The 22,495-nt window shown below is 55.1% G+C and overlaps 1 protein-coding gene across 1 annotated transcript; it reads left to right on the top strand.

The window, feature by feature from the left end:
• The first annotated feature begins 12 nt into the window (after positions 1–12).
• Positions 13–22,238, top strand: FAAH (fatty acid amide hydrolase). The gene is made up of 15 exons (XM_014827894.3): positions 13–894; positions 7,174–7,287; positions 9,342–9,476; positions 9,697–9,830; positions 9,912–10,118; positions 10,355–10,395; positions 10,605–10,729; positions 12,481–12,606; positions 13,144–13,241; positions 14,342–14,441; positions 14,738–14,778; positions 15,543–15,582; positions 16,063–16,171; positions 16,688–16,833; positions 17,086–22,238. The coding sequence occupies exons 1-15, from the start codon at positions 700–702 to the stop codon at positions 17,212–17,214; spliced, it is 1,740 nt and encodes a 579-aa protein (XP_014683380.3). The 5' UTR covers positions 13–699; the 3' UTR covers positions 17,215–22,238.
• Positions 22,239–22,495: the final 257 nt, after the last annotated feature.

The raw sequence follows: 22,495 nt of genomic DNA, 5'->3' as shown, positions 1-22,495 counted from the left end.
CCGGAAGAGGGTGACCCTGGGAAGGCCAGTCTGCGGGAGGTGGCTGAGCAAAAGGTCAAGTGATGAGTGCTTTGGCCATAAAGAAGAGCCCAGGGCGAGAGACACGGGCTTCCCCCCAGCGTTGGGGAAAGGGGAGGGGGCAGCAGGTGGGAGCACTGAGATAAAATTCCTGTGTCCGTTGAGGGGGCTGGCGCCCTGGAAGCCCCACGCAGGGGAGAGGTGGGCGCCCTTCGGTGCACGGCCCCCACGCAAGACTCTCCAGGAAAGATGCCGCTAGACTGTTTGCAGGGACTAATCAGGTTCGCGAGCCCAGTTGTCGCTGCGGAGGGCTGGGGCTGAGCTGCATCTTCCGGGAGTTGGGGCTCTGGGATTCTGGGGTGCGCGTGGCGGAGGCTGCTACGCTCATACTTCCGAGGGCGCCCCCCGGGAAGCGGATGTCCCTCCTGCTCCGCCTGGCTCAGGGTGGGAAGACGCGGGGAGCGACCCCAGCCGGGCCGCAGGGCCTGACCTTGACCATTGCGCGCCGCCGGCCTCCCGCCCGCTGCCTGGCAACGGCGCGCTCCCCCGCCCCTCCGCCGCTCCGCCCCTCCCACGCAGGCGGGCCCGGGATCCCGGCGTTCCAGGCCGAGTTTTGCGGCGGAATCGGCGCGTGCTGATCCTTCAGCTGTCGCTCTCGGCAGCGGTCGGCGGCGGGAGACCATGATGCTGGACGAACTGTGGGCCGCGCTCTCCGGCGCCTCCGGGGTTGCCCTGGCCTGCTGCTTGGTGGCGACGACCGTGGTCCTGCGCTGGCTCGGTCGCCGGACCGCCCGGGGCGCGGCGGCCCGGGCGCGACAGCGGCAGCAAGCGGCCCTGGAGAACATGGACAAGGCTGCGCAGCGCTTCCGGCTCCAGGTGACAGTCGGGGTTGGGGTACGGGGGGAAGGGGGGCATCCACAGCGGCACTTTAAGCCGCGCGGCGCGCTCGGAGGGGCAGGTGGCGGGCAGCGCAGGTTTGTAACTTTCGGAGCCCCTCCTCGCCCTGATGCGTTCTGTACTCTTCCTGAGCCAGGTGGGGCTAAGGGGAGGAAGGGAATCGAAAGGGGTAGGGCAGGTTGTGGAGGCCCTCGCTGCACTGGGTCAAAGAGGAGCTTTGCTCCGTGCCAAAGAATCTCAAGATCACTATTAGAACGCTAAAACGCAAGGGTGAGAACCAACGGGAGGCTAGAGTTTAGGACTTTGGAATCACTGAGTGATGGCCGAGGAAAGCCGGGGAGTTTACAGTTCAAACTCATTGATTTGTGCCTCAGGACTCAAAGAGGGAGCCCGAAGGAGACTTGCCTAAGTGCACAGGCAGTTACTGGCAGAGCCGGGCTGGAATGAACGTCTCCCCAGCACCTGCCGCCCAGGCTGTGGTGTCCAACCCCGACAAGCCCCTTCCATGAGCAGGGGTAGTTCCAGCCCTTCGCTGGGTGATCTGCCGAGCAAGCTTTTTGTCCTCTGGATCAGTTCACTGTGTGTGTCGGTGGAAGAGGGGCCCAGAAGAGGGAGCTTTTCCTCCAGGTGTGTGAGACACTGAACCCAGGTAGAAGTCAAAATGCTGAACTCTGGGAGATGTTCTTACCTGCTGAAGGAGGAAAGACTTGCTGGGAGTGTTTGAAAGAATTTGGATCTGATGGTGGGAAGACATTCCAGGTGATGGGGACAGCAGGAGTCAGGAGGATGTGCCTAGGTGGGAGACAGAGAGGGAGTCACAGAAAATCACACTTAGCAGGTGCTCAGCTGTAGTAAGTGATTTTTGAGTTGAGGCAGAGATGTAACTAGAATCGAGAGGCCCAGTGGGACTATCCAACCTCATTCCAGTGAAGAGGAGCAGGGGAGAGAGATTAGGAAGGGAGACCGGGCCTTGGGTGCCAATCAAAATGTATTTGGCTCCAGCCTCTTCTCCTCAAGCTGGCTGAAAATTCCATCACTCAGTTTTCAGGTGTTCAATGCAAACTGGCCACTTCCCTACTTGAGCACAGGTTCTTCACTGTCTAGGTCTCCTTCTCCGGCTGAGCTCCCAGGTGCGGTGCTCAGGGATCCTTGCAATGACCCCCAGCTCAGCATGGAGCCCCTCGGCTGCTCTGGAGGCCCCAAGTCGTTTTGTGCAGCTAGCTGAGTTCTGTCAGCTCCAGGAGCTGTGTGGAGGCAGCTGCAGGGATGTGCCCACAGTTCCTGCCTACAGAACTCCCCTCCTTTTCACAAGGAACCCACGGGCTGGCAGGGGTGTGGGATGGCAGAAGGGTAGAAGGTGGTAGAAATCTTCCTCACTTCACCTCCAAACATCAGCGTCTACACAGCGTCCCCCTGGAGCGACCACCTTTCATTATTTTTGAGAGCTGAATCGTCCAGGGTAGAAGTTTCGACCCTGAAATACAAAAAGCTGTTTACATACCCTCCATGAGGCAAGAGAGCCTGGCCTCAGAACACCAAGGCTTGACCCTTCTCGGTAGAGAAATTTACCTTTTAGTGTTCCAGTGACAGTGGAGAACAAAGGGAGAGTAATTTCAGGAGCCCCATGGTTTTGAGCAGTCAGTAAAGGAGTGGGATCCTGATGACAATAGCTTTGTAGGCCTTGGGGGCAGGTAGGAGGTGGGCTTTTAGCTGAACTCAGCCCCAGCCTTGGGACCAGCTCCTTCCTCCTCCCTGCCTGGCGGAAAGGCACCTTTTTGCTTGGCTCTGGGGTTGCTGGATGACTGAGAGGCGGGTTTTGAGGCTGTCTCAGCAGCCTTTCTTCTGGAGCTTTCTCAGCTCAGCCCCGATTAGCAGGGGGCACTGAGGTGAGCAGGGCACTGGGCAGGCCCTGAGAGAATCCAGCAGCTCCTGCCTGAGAGACTCTGGGCAAAGCTAGCTGGGAGCCCAGCTCCCTCCTGTGTTCTAAGACAGTGCTGGGGCACGGGAATCCTCAGCACTTCCTCAACCATCACAAGCTGGCCCACCTCTCTCTAGACTCTAGAGCAGTTCTGGAGTGAGGCATGTTTTTGGAAGCTCTCTGTTGACCAGGTGAGGCTTTGCCTGTAACACCCCTTGGCCCGTTTTTTCCCACCCTGCCCCCTGAAAGAGTTTCAATATTCTCTAGACTGAGGAGAGGGAGCACGGTTCATAGGATATTCTGGCCGAAAGAGATAGGACACAACAGCTGTGCCAGTGCACTTGTGGTTTTATCCACAATGCCTTTTTCCTATGTCTCTTGCAACCCCTTTTGTCAAAATCCCACTGGGCTTCCAAATGCCACTTCCCTCAACTGGATCTGACCTGTAGTTCCATCTCCTGGCCTTCTCCAAGCCCATCCTGAACTTGACCTTAGAACAAAGTGATTCAGTAGATGAATTGAAGGTCAGTGTGGTTTTCCTTGAGACCAGGATCAGTGGCCTACATGATCAAATGGAAGAGATCTCTTGAAATAGGACAGAAGTGATCAAAACCGTGAGGGAGAATGAGAAAGACAGGGAGGACAATCTAGGATGCCTGAAATTAGGACAGTAGGTGCTTCGGAGGGAGAAAAACAGAGGGAGGAGGGGCAGTGATTCCATGACAGCTCTGGTGTCCCTCCCTTGAAAGAGAGTACATACAGCATAGCCACACGCTTAGGTGAAGTTATGTGTACACTCCCCTGCATTCTGCACACAAAGTGAATTTCCATCCTGCTCGCAGATCGGCCTCCTGGAGGTGCAGACTTCTTTTGGTGTCTTGTGAAAGAAAAAATGTCTTAGCTGCCTGATAACTAGTAAGACTTAAAAATAGCTGTTAGCAATGATGTCATCCACTGTCACCACAGAAGAACATAGGAAAGAATTAAAATGTGTGCTGAGAACGGAGGGGAGCTTGCTGGTGGCTTCTAGCTGAGGTGCACAGGGACTCAGTGGGCACCTTGTAGCGAGATGGAAAATGGTGGTGACCAGACTGTCGGTGGTAGTTACCAGTGTGGTGGGCTCTCTGGTGATCTTCACTTTCTTCCCCATACTGTCAGGCAGGTTTCTTTTTTAACAGTGTGCACATATGTATACAATCAGAAAAAACATAAAGCAATCTTGCTATTTTCACTGTGAGGTGAGAAAGGCAAAATATAGTAGTGTGTGTGTAGAATGACCCCTTTGTGCAAAAATAGAATCTATACAGGCAATTACGTACATTGTGGGTTTCTCATAAACATTTTTTTTTCCTGTGAGGTTTCATTAGAAACTGTTAGGTGATGGGGCTGGCCCCGTGGCCGAGTGGTTAAGTTCACGCGCTCCGCTGCAGGCGGCCCAGTGTTTCGTTCCTTCGAATCCTGGGCGCGGACATGGCACTGCTCATCAAACCACACTGAGGCAGCATCCCACATGCCAGAACTAGAAGGACCCACAACGAAGAATATACAACTATGTACCAGGGGGCTTTGGGGGAGAAAAAGGAAAAAATAAAAAAAATCTAAAAAAAAAAAAAAAAAGGAACTGTTAACTGTAGTTCCCTTTTCAGCAGAGGGACTGGACAAGGTGGTCCCATTTAGAGGTGAGGGGAATGTTCACTTTTCATTTTGTATATCTTTAAAAAAAATATATCACCAGGGGTTACCTAGTGTGTTGGGGTGGGGGAGAGACCAGGGATCCATTTTTCTTCATTGTAGCTCCCTGCATTATAAAAAAAACCCAAGTAAGTATTGTATCCATTTAACAAATTCAGTGGGGGGTAGAGTGTCCTAATAGTGAGGCCGGGGTACAAAGGTTGTGTGATGGTCTGTGTGGTGGGTGCTTGGCTCTGGGCATGTGGCGGATGTGAGTGGGTGGTGTTGCACTGAGGGGTGCAGAGGAGTTTGACAGGGCCGCGGCCTGGAGGCGCCTCTTGGAGCATGCTCTGGAGCTGGTGGTGCAATGGGGGTTTTTAGGGGAGAGGTAAGGCGTGGTTGGGCTTTGCACTGTCTGCCTCACAGGAAGCGTGGGTGGGAGCGGCAAGCCTTGGGCAGGGTAGCCAGTTAGGTGGCCCCTGTGTGACCGAGGGGGCGAGGGAGGAGCACCGCTGAGGGTCTGGGTACAGCAGATGGAGAGGTGGCCGTTTCCCAGAGCTACTTGGGGGGCCTGGTGACTGACCGGATGTGGGTGGGAGGGAGACGGAGGAATCCAGGATGATCCTGTTTTCTTACTTTAACATCTGGATGGATGGCAGCGCCCTTCCTGAGTGAGGGGACATGGAGGAGGAGCCTCCCCGTGGAAAGTGGGGGAGTCGGGGGGAAGCACATCGGGGCATGGGAGCAGCTGGGGCTCAGCTGGGTCAGGCTGGGTGGAGGATCTGGAGGCTCTGGGATACCTAGAGAGCGTGGAGTGGAAGCCACAAGAAAGAATGACTTCTCCCAGCATCGGAGAGGGAAGGGGAACCTCAAGGAGCCTCTGTTTCTCCCCACGTCTGGCTCCTTCTCATTCTTCATATCACAGCTGAAATGTCGCCTCCTCAGAGACCCTGCCCATTCCATCTTAGTCAGCCCTCTGTTTCCATCATAGTGCTCTGCTTGTTTGCTTTCTCACACTTACCACGATCTGTCCATTGTTGGTAAACCTGTTTATTTTCTTGAATGTAAGTTCTCTGAGAGCAGGACTCATCTGTCTCGGTTGCCTCTAAATTCATAGCCTCTCACAAGGTCCTTGGCACATAATAGAGGTTGAGAACATGTTTGTTGACTGACTGAATAAGTGGATGACAGAAGTAGCAGAGAGGCAGGAGGAACCGCAAGGAGGATAGAATGTCCATGCCCAAGCGGAAACTGAAGAGAGCTGCTGTGTGGTCTCAGCACCTTTGAGCATCTCAGTGAGACACAGAGCAGAATAAAGAGAGTCAAGTATCTGTTGGATTTGGCAACAAGGAGGCCCCTAGGGACTATGGCAAGAGCAGAGGAGGGTAGAGGTGGCTGTGACTCAGATGTCCTCGTCTAGCCGTGTTTACTATAATTAGTCCAATACCCTTGAGGAGGAAGCAAGTGGGTTAATGCGATGACTCTGGGAGACTTCGAGGCCTGGCAGTCAAGCATCGGATCAGATGTCCCTCCTCCTTCAGCGAGCTCTGTCCTGATCAACCTCTACCTGCATGCTGCCCACTCATTGTACATGGTTTTATTTTTTTAAAGCTATGTCTAACTATTAACATTCTCTTTTTTTTTTTTTGAGGAAGATTGGCCCTGAGCTAACATCTGCCACCAATCCTGCTCTTTTTTCTTGAGGAGCACTGGCCCTGAGCTAACATCCATGCCTATCTTCTTCTACTTTATATGTGGGACACCTGCCACAGCATGGCTTGATAAGTGATGCGTAGGTCTGCACCTGGGATCCCAACTGGCGAACCTCGGGCCACCAAAGCAGAACATGTGCACTTAACCGCTGCACCACTGGGCTGGCCCCTATTATTAAAATTCTTATTTGTTTACTTATTAATTATCTGCTCACCCCCAACTTTGCTCCTTCTATAAGCTCCACAGCACACGGATGCACCTTATGATACAGTTCACTTATTTTACATGCCTTATTATATACAGTTCATGGCTGTATCCCCAGCTTATTGTGGTACCTGGTAGGGAGTAGACACCTAATCCTGTGGATGAATGAAAAATCCTCTCTCTTGAGTGTGACCTCCAGCCACAGCCCCAACCACTCAGGACGAGATCTTGTTTTTCCCCTCCCCCGCCAGGGTTGGGTGGTCAGGTGCAGGTGGACAGCCAGCGGGCAGCCTGTGCTGAGTGGACAGAGAACTGTAGTTTATCTGTATGGTCCTAAGCAGCGCACTTCCCTCTTTGAGCCTCAGTTTCTTTATCCGTGCAATGGGAATGGTAGTAAGATTTAATCAAAACAGAGCGCACCACCATGGTGCCTGGCACACAGTAGGCAGCCATCGTTGGTCGTTGTTTGTAACCGTGTAATAATCAGCCTGATGTAGCTTCTCCTGGGTACCCCCTCCAGGAAGCTTCTCGAAGATATGTATCTGTACGGTTTACAGGTGGCAAGGGCCTACCCAGGCTGGGCCACATTTCTGGTGTCAGAGCAGGGGGCGGGCCTGTCTGTCATGGATTGGCATGTGACAGTGAGCGTCTGCTTGGTGGGTGTGGGGACTTTGGGCCTCGGGCCACAGGTGTCTGCTGCTGGCACACAGTGTGTGTGGGGAGTGGAGGGCTGACCTGAGGTGTCTCCCCAGAATCCCGACCTGGACTCAGAGGCGCTGCTGGCCCTGCCGCTGCCTCAGCTGGTGCAGAAGTTACACGGTGGGGAGCTGTCCCCAGAAGCCGCGCTCTTTACCTATGTGGGAAAGGTAAGGCCTGCTGGTAATCCTCTGGCTCCTCCCTCCCTCTCTGCACAGGCTGTAGGGGAAACCTGGCCTGGATTTGTCCTGCTGAGGGCCATGGTGGGACCATAGTGCCAGGGCCTGCCAGGAAGGGAAGGAGACAGCACTGTGTATGTGTGTGTGTGTGTGGTGGGAGTGAGAGGGAAGAGAGGCTGACTCTGTGTGTGGTGGTGGGGACACTGAGCATGTTGTCTTAGCTAGAAACCTGGCTTTCAGCCCAGACTTCTGTCTCTCCCGCCCCCACCCTGTCGGTCACCAAGTCTGGTCTGTTCTCTTCTTATAGCTCTCTCTAGTTCACTAGTTCACTCTCTTGTCCTCACCCCCCTTCAGCCACCCTGGTCCTCCACCACCATTTACCTCCATGACCAAGTGCCAGCCTCCTGGCCAGATGCCCTCTCAGGTCTCTAGTTCTTCAGGTTCTGCTCTTCTGCTGCTCCCCCACCTCCAGCATCCTCCCTGGCTCAGGCCTTCTGGAACTTGGGGCCTCAGCAGCTCAGCTGCTGGCAGTTCCCGGGCACCTGGGGCCTGCCATGCTCTGCAGTGGCTTGCATGAGGTTCCCTTTACCTGGAAGGCTCTTCTCCCTCTTCCTGCCCTGCTTGGTGCAGCAGGCTCCCCGCGCTGAGTCAGGGCTCAGAGAGGAGTCACCTCCTCCAGGAAGCCTCCCCTGACTCTCCTTCCCTCCCAGCCCAAGTTAGGATTTCCTCTTCAGTGTTCACTTTCTAACGGCGCATTTCTCATCGCGTCACAGGGCTTGCCTTGTCTTTCTTTGTTCCATGTTGAATGTGGGCTTTTTGTGGATAGAGATTGTCTTGTTTGTCTTTGCACCTCAGTGCTGAACACTAGCTCTTTCATATAGTTAGTGCTCAAGAAATGTTGGAAATGAAGCAAAGAAAGAATTGTGCTTTATGAGTGTGACTTCTGTATGATTTCTTGAAAGAGAGTGTGTGATAGTGAGTGTGACCACTAAGCAGGTGGACATGAGTGTCTGGTGACTGATGGGTGTGTATGCCAGTGGTGTGAGTGACGGCAGCTGGCAGAGGGTGAGAGACTGCCTGTGGAGTAAGGCCTGGAAGCCCCTGGGCGGAGTGCGCTGAGAGGACAAACAGTCTCAGCAGACATGTTGCTCCTGCCCCAACTCCCTGAAAAAGTTCCCACCGTTCTTTTATCATCCAGAAGAGAGCATTCTGGCTAGAGATTGGCCTCCTTCCTTCTTGCATGGGCACATTTGGTGTGCCCGAGTGTGGCAACAGGGCCCACACCCCTTTTCCTCAGGTGTTTCACAGGAACAGGAATGTTTACCGAAGGCTGCACCCCATTCTGCCCTGACCTTTCCCTCTCGTAGGGCCGTGTTGAGTGATTTGAGGGCTCTGGAAAGACCCCGCGGCAGATGGCCACTGTTAGTGCATCCTTCCCTTTAGTCAAGCTCCCACCCCTTACTGCAATTGGGATCAGTCAGTCCCTCCTCCACGTGGCTTGAGCATCAGAGAGAGTTCCTGGGAGAGGGGAGGTTTAGCTGGGGCAGAGGCAGGCTAGGCATGGGGCAGAGACGCTGCTGGGCTCTGGGAGGCTGGAGCCTGGGGCTAGCCCTGCTCTGCGCCGCCTTCCAGTGTGACCTGAGATGGGGATCTGCTCCTGTCTAGTACCCCTCTGCCTCACTGGGCAGGGATGCGGTTCGGAGGAGGAGGGGGCAGTGGCCAAGGGCTATCTTCCTCCCAGCTCATCCCTTGGGGGGCATCTGAGGCTAGGATCTTGCTCCTTTGACTGTCGTGTCCTGGTCCTGGGAGTACTTTCTCTCCGTCTTGGGTTGGAGGCCAGAGACAACCAGGGTGAGGCTGGGGCCAGATGTCCCCAGTGAGCTGGACGCGGTTCTCGCCCTCGGTTATCCCCTGTGCTCCTGGCTCTGGTGGCTGGCTACCTTTCCCTGGGTATTCTGGAAAAGGCCTAGTTAATGTTATGTATGTTTTACCACAATCCAAAAGGCCAGCCTCACTCTACCTGTGTCCATTTCTCCCTCTCCCAGGCCTGGGAAGTGAACAAAGGGACTAACTGTGTGACCACCTACCTGGCAGACTGTGAGACTCAGCTGTCCCAGGCCCCAAGGCAGGGCCTGCTCTATGGTGTTCCTGTGAGCCTCAAGGAGTGCTTCAGCTACAAGGTATGTGCTGCCGTCGTCTCAGGCCCCCACCCTCCACCCCTGCCAGCCAGCCCTGTGTCCTGGGTCCCCCTGGGCCCTCAGAGGAAGTATTAGGCCCACAGGTCTTGAGAGGGGACCATGATGTGCCTTGCCTTGGCCAGGGAGATGGTGGTGGGAGGGGCTGCTGACAGGCCCCTGACTCATCAGCCATGTCCCTCTCGGTGCCCATCCTGCCTTCTAGGGCCAGGACTCGACCTTGGGCTTGAGCCTGAATGAGGGGGTACCAGCAGAGTGTGACAGCGTGGTGGTGCAGGTGCTGAAGCTGCAGGGCGCTGTGCCCTTCGTGCACACCAACATCCCCCAGTCCATGTTCAGGTTGGGCCTCAGGGCTGCAGGGCGGGGGCCGGGGCACCCATGCCAGCGTGACATGGGCTGACCCATTCCTGCTTCCTCCAGCTATGACTGCAGTAACCCCCTCTTCGGCCAGACCATCAATCCATGGAAGTCCTCCAAGAGCCCAGGTGGCTCCTCGGGGGGCGAGGGGGCCCTCATTGGGGCTGGAGGCTCCCCTCTGGGCTTAGGCACCGACATCGGGGGCAGCATCCGTTTTCCCTCCGCCTTCTGTGGCATCTGTGGCCTCAAGCCCACTGGAAACCGCCTCAGGTAAGGTGAAGGGAGCTTCTGGGCCTCTGGCTGTGTGAGCTTGGCCTAGCGTCCCACCTCTTTGGGCTCCAGGCAGGGATTCCCTCACTGGGGTTTTGCTGGGAGGGACTGTCACAGTACCACTGGCCTTGGTTCCTTGTTTTCAAAGTGGGGTGAGTTGGGAGCTGCCATATGGGTGTGGGGTTGAGCTGTGGGTGGCTGTTTCCTGTTGCCGACATTTTGTGTTTCTTATTCAGCAAGAGTGGCCTGAAAGGCTGTGTCTATGGACAGGTGGCAGGTGAGATCTGTTGTTCCCTCAGTGCCTGGAGGAGGGGGTCTGCCTGATCCAATTCTGCCCCTGCCTCTCCTTGGGGTGCTCTAGGTCTGAGTTCCTCCTTCCTTGTCTCTGCTCACACTCCTGGGCCATGGCCCAGCCCTTGCTTGGGCCCAGCTCCAGAGCCCACTGGGGCTGGGTGATCTCTCTTCCCTCCCCTCCACACCCCACAGTACAGCTCTCAGTTGGCCCCATGGCCCGAGATGTGGAGAGCCTGGCGCTGTGCCTGCGAGCGCTGCTGTGCGAAGACATGTTCCGCTTGGACCCCACCGTGCCCCCCCTGCCCTTCAAGGAGGAGGTGAGCATGGGTAGGGGCGGATTCGGTTATCCCTCGTGCTTCTGAGCACCGAGAGCAGCCCCCAGGCAGTGTGGGCAGGCCTTCGAGGAAAACCCCTGCACCGGGGCCTGAGACCAGGATCAGCTGCTGCTCTGCAGACAGCCACCAGGGGGAACCCTTGCCAGCATTTAGAAACTCAGAAACTGGCGGGTGGGGAACCTCTTCTGAGGAAACGCCCCACGTTCTGGCCCCAGCCTCTTGCCGCTGTCTGAGAAACCACTTGCCAGCCCGAGAACATCTTGAGGGAGAACTCTTGTCCCTCATCTGTGTTTGACCCTCAGCAAAAAGGAGCCTTTCTTACAGTACAGTCATGTGCCACATAACGATGTTTCTGTCTGGACCGCATATACGACAGTGTACCATATAGCCTAGGTGTGTAGTATAGGTTTGTGTAAATACGCTCGTTGATGTTTTCACGATGAAATCGCCTAACGACGCATTTCTCAGACTGTGTCCCTGTTATTTAAGCGATGCATGACTGTATTCATGTCCCTATCCCCAGCCTCCGGTAGGATGCTCGGCATGTAGGCTGAGTGAGTTAAGGACAGTTAAAAGAGGAGCTGTCTTCCTCCCAGAGAAAGCTGGGATCTGTGGGCAGTGTCGAATGCCGGCTTTCCAAAATGTCACCAAAACAGACTACTGATCAGACAAGGCTGAGTTTATTACTTTCTGTGGTGAGGGAGAGTGCTGCCTCAACAGAGCCTTAGCACCAGGGTCGGGGGTGAGGGGTCGGGGGGAGGGGCAAAGTTGGGATGTTGGTTGAGATTTTGATTTTGGGTTTTCAACTTGGGGGTTTGTAAGGGTCATGATGTAATACTTTGGGATCGGTGGACACAGCAGGGTGCGGATTTTGAGGTGAGGGTTTCAACGAATGTTGAGCTATAAACTGTCACTTGATAATTCTGTTGAAGAGTTGATGGGTCTTTCAAGAATCGACAGTAAAGTGCTTTATACTTTATGTACAATGCATTCAGGAGTCATCAAGTTAGATGGATGCAGACAGTGGAACGGGAAAGTCATGGCAATGTAGACAGTAGGCTGTGTGAGTAAGCTCCACCTCTCAGCAGTCAGGCAGGTCTCTCTCCTCTACAGACCTCTTGTCCCTACCCAGCCCAGTTGTCTTGGAAGGGCCGAGGGCCCCTGGACAGGCGAGTGGGCCTTAGTGTTCCTTGGCAGGCGGGAGATCTGGGCTGGGCGGGGTGAGTGCCCCCTCCCCAGCGGAGGAGGATGTTCTAACTGAACCTAGTGGTTCATGAAGCCCTTCCTGAGAGGGAGGAGAGGAGGCGGTGAGCTCCCTGTCCTGAGCTTTGGAATAGTTTATTGTGGGAGCCAGGACTTATATCTTGGAACAGGCAGTGAAGAGCCTTGGCTTGAGAGACAGGGTGCCTGGGTTCTGGACCTAGCGTTGTCACTCTGCATTGGGTGGCCTTGGGCAAGTCCCAGCCCCACTCTGGGCCTATCTCCCTATCTAGACCTGATGCCTCAGTTTCCTCTTATGACGAATTGAAATCCCCCTCCTTGCTCTGCCCACCTGCGGAGTCATCGTGAAGGGGTTTTATGAAAGGGTCAGGTCAGAAGGGGCTGGTTTTCAGGGGATCTAGGCTGCGCCCTCACAGCTGTTTCTGGGGCTGAGTAGCTTCTCTGATCTCTGGGAGCCCTGCCTTGGGCTGCACTCCCCTGACCTGACCGTGACTCCCATGTTCTTCCCCCAGGTCTACACAAGCTCTCAGCCCCTGCGTGTGGGGTATTATGAAACTGACAATTACACCATGCCCACCCCGGCCATGAGGCGGGCCCTGCTGGAGACCAAGCAGAGCCTTGAGGCTGCTGGCCACACGGTATGGTGGTGGGAGCCCGGAAGTCCTGGCAGGGCCCCTCGTTCAGGGAAGCCTATCTGCTACCCATGGCTGCCACTCCTCCCTGGCATCCTCACACTCTGATTGTTTTGTGGTTGGAGATGGGAACTGTGTCGCTGTGGGACCAGTATTTAGGGAGCTGATTGGGAGTATTGGGGTAAGTGATTGTTGGTGAACCCAGCCTGGCGCTGGGGATGTGTGAGCGCTGCATCGAGAGGGCCTCGTCAACCACAAGCAGTGGTGCACAGTGTCCGGAGGTTCCCAGGCCCTGAGGTGGTGGGCCAGTGGGTTTTGGTCTGCTCATCTGAGACAAGTTTATGTGTGGCTCCAGACTTCTCTCATGGTGTGCATTTTACTGGGAGTTTTCATGGGCCGATAAGGCTGCCTTTGTGGCTCCAGTGAGGGCTTCTGTGCAGGCAGAGTTGGTCCAGTCCATCCTCAGGGCTGCCTGGGCAGCATGGGGATGGTGGGACCAAGAGTTTATAGGTCTGGGGGCCTTACACCCCTCAATCCCCGCAGCTGGTTCCCTTCCTGCCGAGCAACATCCCCCACGCTCTGGAGAACCTGTCGACTGGTGGACTGTTCAGTGACGGTGGCAGTAGCTTCCTACAGAATTTGTGAGTGATGCTGGGCTTCGGGGTCTGCAGTGGAATCAGGACATGGGTGGACCCAGGGAGAGCAGCTGGGTGCTATGACCCTCAGGACAGGGCAGTCTAGGGGAAGATGAGGGCCAGGGCTCTGCTGAACATGAAGTTCTGAGCATCCTGGGCAGGCACCTCGCAGCCTCTCCAACTACAGGTTTAGCCTGGAGGTACCTTGCATGAGGGGAGGCTGGAGTGAGCATCCGTGGATTGGCCCTGAGCTGAGCTTGTTGGGAGGTAGGAGGTGGGCAGGGAGTTGCCTATCTGGGAAAGACTGAGAGACAAGGGCAGGATCTAGCAGGAGGGGAGGGGTCTAGACATCCTGCTGTGACTCCAGGCTTTTCTGACTTGAGCCACGTCTTTGCCTTTTGAGCAGATCCTCAGTTTTCACTTCTGTAAAGTGGGTGGGTTGGACCAGACCTACTTTAAGGGACTTTGCAGAGCTCCGGTTTAGAGAAGCTGCTTCCACTTGGATGTTTTCAGTCCTTAAAAGGTGACAGGGGCAGAGGACAGGCCTGTGAAGGTACCTCCTGGTCATGTGCCTGGACTTCCAAAGGGGCTACCGCTCACTCTGGCCCTGGGAATGAGGCCCCAGGGTCAGCCACCTGAGATCTTTCCCTGAGATCTAGAGCTGGAGACAGTTTCAAAGATAAGTGTTGTGGCGGCCCACTCTGGACTGCACCGCATGTCCCTCCAGGCTGGTGTCAGCACTGATAGGGGATGCTCTCGGTATCCAGCTTGGGCCAGGGAGGTGTTGCCCTCAGTCCTTATTGCTCTGAGCTGAGTTTGCTGGGGAGGGAGAGACGGAGTCCTGCCTTGGGGAGCTCTGGTTGGTGTGGGGTGGAGCCCAGGCAGAAACAAGTCCATCTTCAGGGAGCAGCAAAAGCAAGAGCAGCAGGAACAAGTCACTTGTTTGAAAGGAGGCAGATGAAGGGATTGGAGACCAGTGGTGACTGGAGTCTGATGAACAGGGAGGTGGATGGGTCACTGTAGAGAATGTGGGGTACAGTGGGTGGGGGTAAGCTGGGAGGGATGCCGGGGTGGGAGTACCTGGACTTGGACCCTTTGTCTCCCAGCAAAGGTGATTTCGTGGACCCCTGCTTGGGGGACCTGGTGTCAATTCTGAAGCTGCCCAGATGGCTTAGAGGACTGCTGGCCTTCCTGCTGAAGCCTCTGGTGAGGGCACAGGGTGTGGAAGGGGTGGGCTGGTCTGGGAGGGGGCCTCTGGGGCTCTTCCCCCTCCCATTAGCCTCTCTCAGTTTGGGCAGGCATGGCCTCCTCTCTCCAGCTCCCACCCAGACTCCTCTCCTCCCCGCTGCCCTCAATCTTCAGCCAGCTCCCATGCTGAAAGAGTGCCTGCCTGGGACCTGGGGGGAGGGACAGAGGGAGGAGGCATGGGTGGCTTGTCCTGAAGAGGATTGTTATTAGCACTTGGCTCAAAGCTGAGTCACTGACTCTGTGTCCTTCTGCAGCTCCCAAGGTTGGCAGCCTTTCTCAGCAGCATGAAGTCTCGGTAAGAATATCTCCTATGCCCAGATGCCCGCCCCTTTTTTCGCTGACCTGGGTCCAAGTGGTTTCTGACAGGAAAAGATGAGGGAAGTCGCTTCGGAGGCTGGCAGTGGCCCAAGCAGAGTAGCAACCTCGTCGGCCTTCAGGTTGGACCTTGAAGTTGTCTTAGCAAGGTCCAGGTCTGGCTGGGCAGCAAGGGCCTGAGGGAGAGAACAGGATGGGAGAGGGTGGAGAGGAGAAGACGTACTGGCTAGGGCATGGGTGGAAAGGACCAGGGAGAGTTGGTGTGGAGCAGGGGAGAGGGGGATGCTGGGGAACCGTGAGAGATGCTTCTCTTAGAGATCGGAACTGAACTGAGCTGCACTGGGTCTGACCTGCCCCTCGGTGGCTGGATCGGGAAAATCAGGGACTGAACACTCGTTTTCAGACCCTGACGTCTTGTGAACTTGCTCCTTCTCTCGCCATTTAGCACCTGTGACAGCTCTGGCCTTCCCTGTGTCCTAAGAGTAGATAGGAATCAGGTTGGTCTGGTCCTGGCTCTGCTGTGGAGTCACTAAGTGACACAGCCTAAGTCCCTCCTGGGGACTCAATGGGACATGAACTTAGGGGTTTGAACTTCTGGCCTGCACGACTTCCCTCAGAGCTCCCATAGAGTTGAGAAGGGTCCATGGAGGAATGCGATCTGGGAGGTGTTACACGTAGGGGTCTGATGTTGCTCATCCTCACGGCTGCGACCATTATAGCTGTGACTTCACTCCCTCTGCCCAGGTCGGCTGGAAAGCTCTGGGAACTGCAACACGAGATTGAGGTGAGGCCAGAGCCCCTAGACTAGGGTAGGGCAGGGTCGGGGTGGAATTGGACAGGCCACTTATCGGTGGGGTCTCTTGGGCCACTGGTCCTGCTGATCCTCTGGAGCAGCCTGTCATTCCGCCTTCCGCTCCCTGGCCTGGTCTGCTTGGGCCTTGCTCTCTGACCCTCACGTGCCTGGGTGCCTGTCCTTGGGGGCTGGGTCATCCTGGGGGTCCTGTCCTGGATGCCTCTTCACACCTCTGGTGCTGCCCTCGCAGGACGAATGATGTTCATGGTTCACGTGGGAGGTACAGCAATTGATGCCCCCTGAAAGCAGCCAGGCCTGCATGTCCCAAGTAACTGCATTCCAGTGTGGCTCAGTTCAGATCCTGGGGCAGATGCTGGGGCCAGAGCCACCCCTGCCACAGTCCCTGTATTGAGAGTGCATGTGATGGGCTGGATCTGAGTGCTCCACCTGGTGTGCTGGTGTCTTCCCCAGGTGTACCGCAACTCCGTGATTGCACAGTGGAGAGCGCTGGACCTGGATGTGCTGCTTACACCCATGCTGGGCCCTGCTATGGACTTGAATGCCCCAGGGAGGGCCACAGGTGAGGCCTGCTGCCTCGCCACACCCCTGACACGCCCACTTGTCTCTTCTCTTCCCTGAGTTCAGCCTTGTGCCCTGCAGGGCAGCTGGGAAGTAGAAGAAGAGCCTTGGGGGAGGGACGCACCCCTGGGGCTCACAGTCTGGCTGACTGGAGAGACAGATATCATGTAGAATGCCCTCGGAGGGAATGAGCTCCCTGTCCTCAGCACTATTCAAGTTGGAGTCTGTGGTTTGGGGAGGTGGAGTTTGAAGTCCAGGTGAGAAAATAGGAGCAGTGTCCCCGGTGGGGGAAGCTGCCTGGGCACAGGCACAGGCACAGGGACGCATCAGCGGGCTCTCCCCCTGCCCTGATCTGCATTCCTGGGCTTTGTCACTCACTTAAGACTCCATCCTGGGAGAGAGCCTCTCCCTGTCTGTGGAGGCAGGCTGCCATTTCACAGGTGGAAGACTGAGGCGTAGAGAGGACAGTTGGCACTGAAGGTCACTGCCAGCTCCAGCCACCTGTGCTGTGTCTCAGGGGCTGTCAGCTATACTCTGCTCTACAACTGCCTGAACTTCCCAGCGGGGGTGGTGCCCGTCACCACGGTGACCGCCGAGGACGAGGCCCAGATGGAACACTACAGGGGCTACTTTGGGGACATCTGGGACAAGGTGCTGCAGAAGGTGAGGCCATGGGTCCTGGCCAGGCCCCTGTGGGTACCCCCTTCCCCTGTACTTACACCTGCGCCCCAACTCTAGCTGCCGTGGAGGAAGCAGTGTAAGTGTGTGTAGTCCTTGCCTGTCTTTCTTAACCAAGACCCCTAACGACTGTGCTTGGCCCACTGTGCTGCCCTCCTTTCCGGCTGGGGTGCTGCCTGGGCCTGGGGTGGGGTCCTGCCTCGCTCCCTCCCATCCTGATGCCTGTGTCCCCTGCAGGCCATGAAGAAGAGTGTGGGGCTGCCTGTGGCCGTGCAGTGTGTGGCTCTGCCCTGGCAGGAAGAGTTGTGTCTGCGGTTCATGCGGGAGGTGGAGAGACTGATGACCCCTGCAAAACGGCCAGCCTGACTTCTGCCTGCCTGCCTGGCTCCGGAGGACCTGAGACCCACTCGATCTGTACCCGGCCTAGTCAGGGCACAGCTGCCACCCTGCGAGGAGATGTTCAGCCTAGGGCAGAGCTTTCCACATCCCCCTCTCCCCGTCCCCTACAGGAAGTGCAGACCCCTTGAGTCTGGACCTTGCTTCCCCCTCTGGTCCCTTCTCTCTGCCCTGACCTCCCATGTGGCAGCTAGTGGGTATGACATGGGCAAAGGCCCACTAACAATCAAGAAAGGTTCCTGGTCTGTGTCCTTTCTGGCCATCATTTTAGGGTACTGGGGGTTGGAGACTTGACCTTCTAGAGCCCGATTCTAGTATGTCAGTCTCCTCCAAAAGCTCCCCTGGTTTCCATCACCTGCTGAGCGGACACAGGCTTCTCAGAGTGCAGCCGCGGCACTCCCCACAGTAGACGAAGCCCTGCTTTGCTAGACATTGCCCTCTTCCTTCCTTGCCTCCTTCCCTCAGCCGAGGATGCCCTTTCTGCTCCTCTACCATTAAATTCTTTTCAGCCCAGCTCAGATCCCTCTTTCTCCAGAAGGCCTCCCCTCCCTTCTCTGAGCCCTGGAGTAGGTGGGCTGTTTCCTCCCAGTCTCTCCTGTGTGGTGGGCATCTGTGGGTGGGTCTGCCTCCCGTAGCACACTGGCTCTCCTTGACAGCAGGGACCCTGTTGCTACATCTTTGTCCTCAGTGGCCAGCGCAGCGCAGCAGGAAGTCTGGCGTACTGGCCCTGAGCTGGTGCCATTGGTGAGAGGAACCCACAGGCCTGGGAGGCAAGCACGAGACAAAGAGATCTGCTAGAGAGCCCTGACAGGCCTGACCAAGGACTGGATTGTTCTGGGAAGGAGGAGGACCTGTGTTGAATCTACAAGGTTCCCAGTGACTGAGCTAGGGGACGAGGACATCTCAGGGAGGAGGGACAGTACACTGAAAGACCAAGATGAATTTGGTAGATGGAGGAAATGGGCACAGGAGAAGCAGCAGAGATATAGGTGGGAGCCAGATCAAGGTGGACTTGGGGGCCCAGTTCAGGAACTTGAATCCTGTCTTAAGGGCAAAGGGCAGCTCTTGAAGGATCACACAGGTGCAGCAAGGAGAGTAGACTGGAAGGGCAGAGCCTGGACAGGGATAGGCTGCTGCATGATCCCAATCTGGGGAAGCGGGCCTGAGGCCTGCGCTACAGCTGTGGCCCAGGGGTGGAGAGGGAGGTGGTCTGGGAATTGACAGTTGGGATGGGAGTGAGCTGTCTCACCTCAGTGTCACCTCTGCCCAGTCTGCCAGCTCGCCTCTTACTGGACTGTGTTGCCTGGCGGGTGGAAGGGTGGCTGGTCTGTGACAGACCCTGGGGGCTTCTTGGCCCTGCTAGAAGAGCTCCCTTGCTTGTCCTGGCCCCAGCCCTGACACCCCTGCTTGCTGGAAATGTTTCTGAGCCTGAGTGCTCAGGCAGGGTAGGTCCCCAGCTTCTACCTGGCCTACTTCAAATTCTTATCAGGGCAAGTTGCCTTCCCCAGGCCTCCTGCATCCTGATTTTCCTACTCCGGAGGGGCTTTCTTTATGGTTGCATGCCCAGTGGCACCTGCGTTCTCTGCCAATGGCATCCCTGTCTTGGTGGGGCCAGTCTTAGGGCAGACACAAGGCCCCACACCTCAGGGCTGACTAGAGGGCCCAACCACGTGGACACCCAGATTGGGATGACCAGGTGGTTGCTGCACCTTGCTGTGATTCCTCGTAACTGCTGTGCCCTTTTATAGAACTGCCTGCCATCTGTCTCACCTTCCTCCCTCTACTGCCCCATTTCTCTCTTTGGTTACTGATGTTCTTGTGCTTTGAGACATGAGGCTGCAGAGTGGGGGTGCATCTCTTTCATTCCTTCACTGGGTCATTGATTCACCCTTGGAGCTCCAGCATGGCCATCCCAGCCCTATGCTGAGCGGTGCTGGAGCTCGACCAGGCCTGACTCCCATCCTTGAGAGCTTCCTGGGCTTGTGGGTGGTGGACACTGACACAAACACATCTACTCTCCAGGTGGTCAGGGCTGGGGGCGAGGGTGGACGAGGGGGTCAGATGCTGCTGAGGAGCAGGGGAGGTGGTCACTGCAGCAAGTAAGTATCCACTGCGTTCACTTCCACTGTTGTGCTCTAGTTCAAGCCGCTGCCTCTCATCTGGACACTGCAAAAACCCAGCTGGGTTCCCTGCTTCCATCCTCGCCTGTCCCCCAATCCATTCTCCATACAAAGTATAGATCAGATTGAGTCACTTCTCTCCTTAAGACCTTCCAATGGCTTCCCATCCTGCTGAGGATAAAAGCCAGTCTCCTCCTTGTGTCCTCGTGGGACGTGGCCGTTGCCCAGTTCTCCAGCCTCATCTTGGGTGTCTCTTCCTTTCATGCATTGTGCTCCAGCCATATGAACACCTTGTGGTTTCTTGATTGTTTCAAGCTGGTCCCTGCTTCAGAGCTTTTGTTAGCTGTCCCCGCTGCTTGGAACACTCGGCTCCAGTGTCCCCTTCCCTGATCACTTGTAAAGCAGCTTCCCTGACACTTTCTAACATGTCACCCTTTGTACTCTGTAGCATTATCACTATCTGGAATCATACGGGGTTTTTTTTTGTCTCCTCTGCTCAAACAAGCTTCCTGAGAGCTGTGATTTGTCTTGCTCATCACTGTATTCTTGGCATGTGGAGTGGTGCCTGTGAGACACTCAGTTAATTCCGCAAACATTAGTGAGCATCTGCTAGGGACCAGGCTCCGTGCTGGTGCTGGAGCTGCAGTGATGAAGGAGGCAGACAAGGTTCTTGTCTTCCTGGAGCTTTCGTTCTGGAGGATGTTTGTTGAGTGAAAGGAGGCAAGGAGGCAGACAGGTGTGTTAGTGAAGACCCTAATCATTTCATACTTGGAGTGCTAAGGTGACTTTTGATCAGAAAAAAGGGGAAGGGTATTCTGAATGATATCTATCAAGTACTTACTGTGAGCCATCTACCTTCTGGCACTTTATAGTTATTATGTCATTCTGTTAACCCTGTTGTAGGCATTTTTGTCCCCATTTGTACAAAAAGGTTATATACCTTGCCCAAGGTCTAGCAGCTAGAAGCAAGGGAATTAGAATAGAAACCTTGGTCACTCAACGTTATAGCCTATGCAGCCAGCTCTTCTTGGTGTCCCATGGTGCTGAGGCACAGAGGAGTGATAGCATAAGCCAACCACCTCTTCCCACCACCAGTCCAGTGGCCTCAAGACCCTCTAAGTCATGTGACTGTTCTCAGCCTATACCCCGCTCCCCGTGTCCACTGCCACAGCTTCTTGCCCAGCCTCCCCTGCCTCCGGACTGCTCTCCAATTGTGCTTCATATGGGTGTTGGATGACCTTTCTAAGTGCAAAGCTGATCACGCCTAAAACCTTTAGTATCACTGTGCTCAGTTCAGACTCTGGATATAACCTACAAGGCCATGCTTGACCTGACCATGCTGCTAACCACTCTGGTCTCCTCCCCTTCCTAAGTGCCCACATTGTGGGCACGCGGCCCTCAGGCAGTGCTCTAGACATTGTGCACACCTCCCACCACCATGCTGTCTGCTGACTATGCTTGCTTTTCTTGGAATGCTCTTTCTCATGTCTTCACCTAAACACCTCCCACCTATCCAAGGCAAGGGTTGTCGTCCTCTTACAACTCTCAGACTGTGTTGAAAGGGCTTCTTTGTGCTTCTGGTCATGCTCAAAAGCAGGGACTGTGACTTAATAGAATCCAGCTTCTCCTAGGCTGTGGAGATGATAATCCATTGTCTTAGAAACAATGGGCGTTGTTGCCTCCATTTTATAGATGGGGAAACTGAAGTTCAGAGGAGGTTGCTGTTTTGTCCAAGGCTGAAGATTTGAAGCCACATGCCCGACTCTAAACTTAGTGTACTTTCCTTGTTTGCACAATCATCCTAAGAACGTGCACTAAACACCCTCTGAGTGTCAGGTTCTGTGCCAGGTGACCACAATCACTGGGGACAGAAGCAATGTCCATGCACTGCTCCTCTGCTGATGTCTGTTTACAGGGAGTGTCTGTCATGTCTCTGTCCACCCTCCCTTCCTCTCCACGGGGTTGTGATATTAGGGTTTAGGACACAGCCAGAGAACATGCCATTTGTCCCTGTTAGACATCTTTTAGGGTCATCCCAGGGCTCCAGCCTATTGAGAGCCTTTGGGATCCTGGCTCTCTTGCCAACTCTTTCTCCTCCTCCCAGCTTGTCCATCCACAAGTCTGAGCGCTAGAACTTTCCAACTTCATCCGAGTCACCAATAAATATATTGATATACATATTGATCAGATCAGGGCCAAGGAAGGAGCCCTGGCATGTGTCACTCCAGACCACCTGCCAGAGCAATCTGATCTACTGTACTCAGGACCCTTGAAATCAAGTCCTGAGCCTCCCAACTAGCCCTGGCTGGACCCTCCCAAGTTTTCCATACATAGATTGGGAGTGGCGAACCTGGGTGCCTTAGGCAGTTGAGGTCACTTGGAGGCAGGGCTGTGTGGAGTTTGCCCTTGTATGTCCAGTGTGGTGCCTGGTACTCGGTGAGTACCCAGCGAAGGCTTGTGGAGTGGAGGAATGGGCGACTTGTTACCAGTGAACCCATTTTGGCCCTCCTGATCACTTCTCTTGTCCCCAACAGGAAATCCCCCAGTCAGTCCCTGCCTTTTTCTCTTAACATTTATCTCATCTACTGCCATGATCTTAATTAGTGCCCATTAGGTCAAATATATTGCAGTTTATATTCAACCTGTAGCTTTCTGCTGTTCTGCAAGTCCTCATCCACTTCCCCCATCTGCCTACTCCTCCATCCCTCCTCGCTCCAATAAATACATTGAATTCCTCCCACAGTATGCTCAGGGTAACCAATCAGAGAGCGTCTCTGGCTAAATGGAGCTTTCACTCTGCTAGCAAGCAGACATCAAATGCCTAGTTATACAAAAACACTTGTTAAAAGTGCAATAAAACAGAAACACTGCTTCATTTCTTTTATGAGAGTAAATCAAGTGGGACCTGATCTGGCCTGGGGGGTATGTGTGTCAGGGAATGCTTCCTGGAGGAAGTGACATTTAAACCAAGAACTGCATTGTCACAGAAGCCTGATCTAATTGCCTTTCAAGTCTAGGGCAGGTCAGTTTGAGCTAGCAGACGGTTCCACCTGGAACCTAAGCCCTTAGTCATTGGTTCGGTCCATAGTTCCATTTGTTGGGTCTGCTGGTTCAGTCCCCAGTTCCATGAT

Source organism: Equus asinus, chromosome 5 (assembly GCF_041296235.1).
Source record: "Equus asinus isolate D_3611 breed Donkey chromosome 5, EquAss-T2T_v2, whole genome shotgun sequence".
Classification (NCBI taxonomy): domain Eukaryota; kingdom Metazoa; phylum Chordata; class Mammalia; order Perissodactyla; family Equidae; genus Equus; species Equus asinus.
Note: the sequence above shows the minus strand (reverse complement) of the source record. Positions and strands in the feature narration are given on the sequence as shown.

Bases quoted from the DNA above. Each gene is read 5' to 3' on its own strand.
- FAAH (XM_014827894.3), top strand. From the start codon at position 700: ATGATGCTGGACGAACTGTGGGCCGCGCTCTCCGGCGCCTCCGGGGTT. The intron at 10,730-12,480 runs GTGAGCATGGGT...TTCTTCCCCCAG, and splicing joins CCCTGCCCTTCAAGGAGGAG to GTCTACACAAGCTCTCAGCC. The intron at 13,242-14,341 runs GTGAGTGATGCT...TTTGTCTCCCAG, and splicing joins AGTAGCTTCCTACAGAATTT to CAAAGGTGATTTCGTGGACC.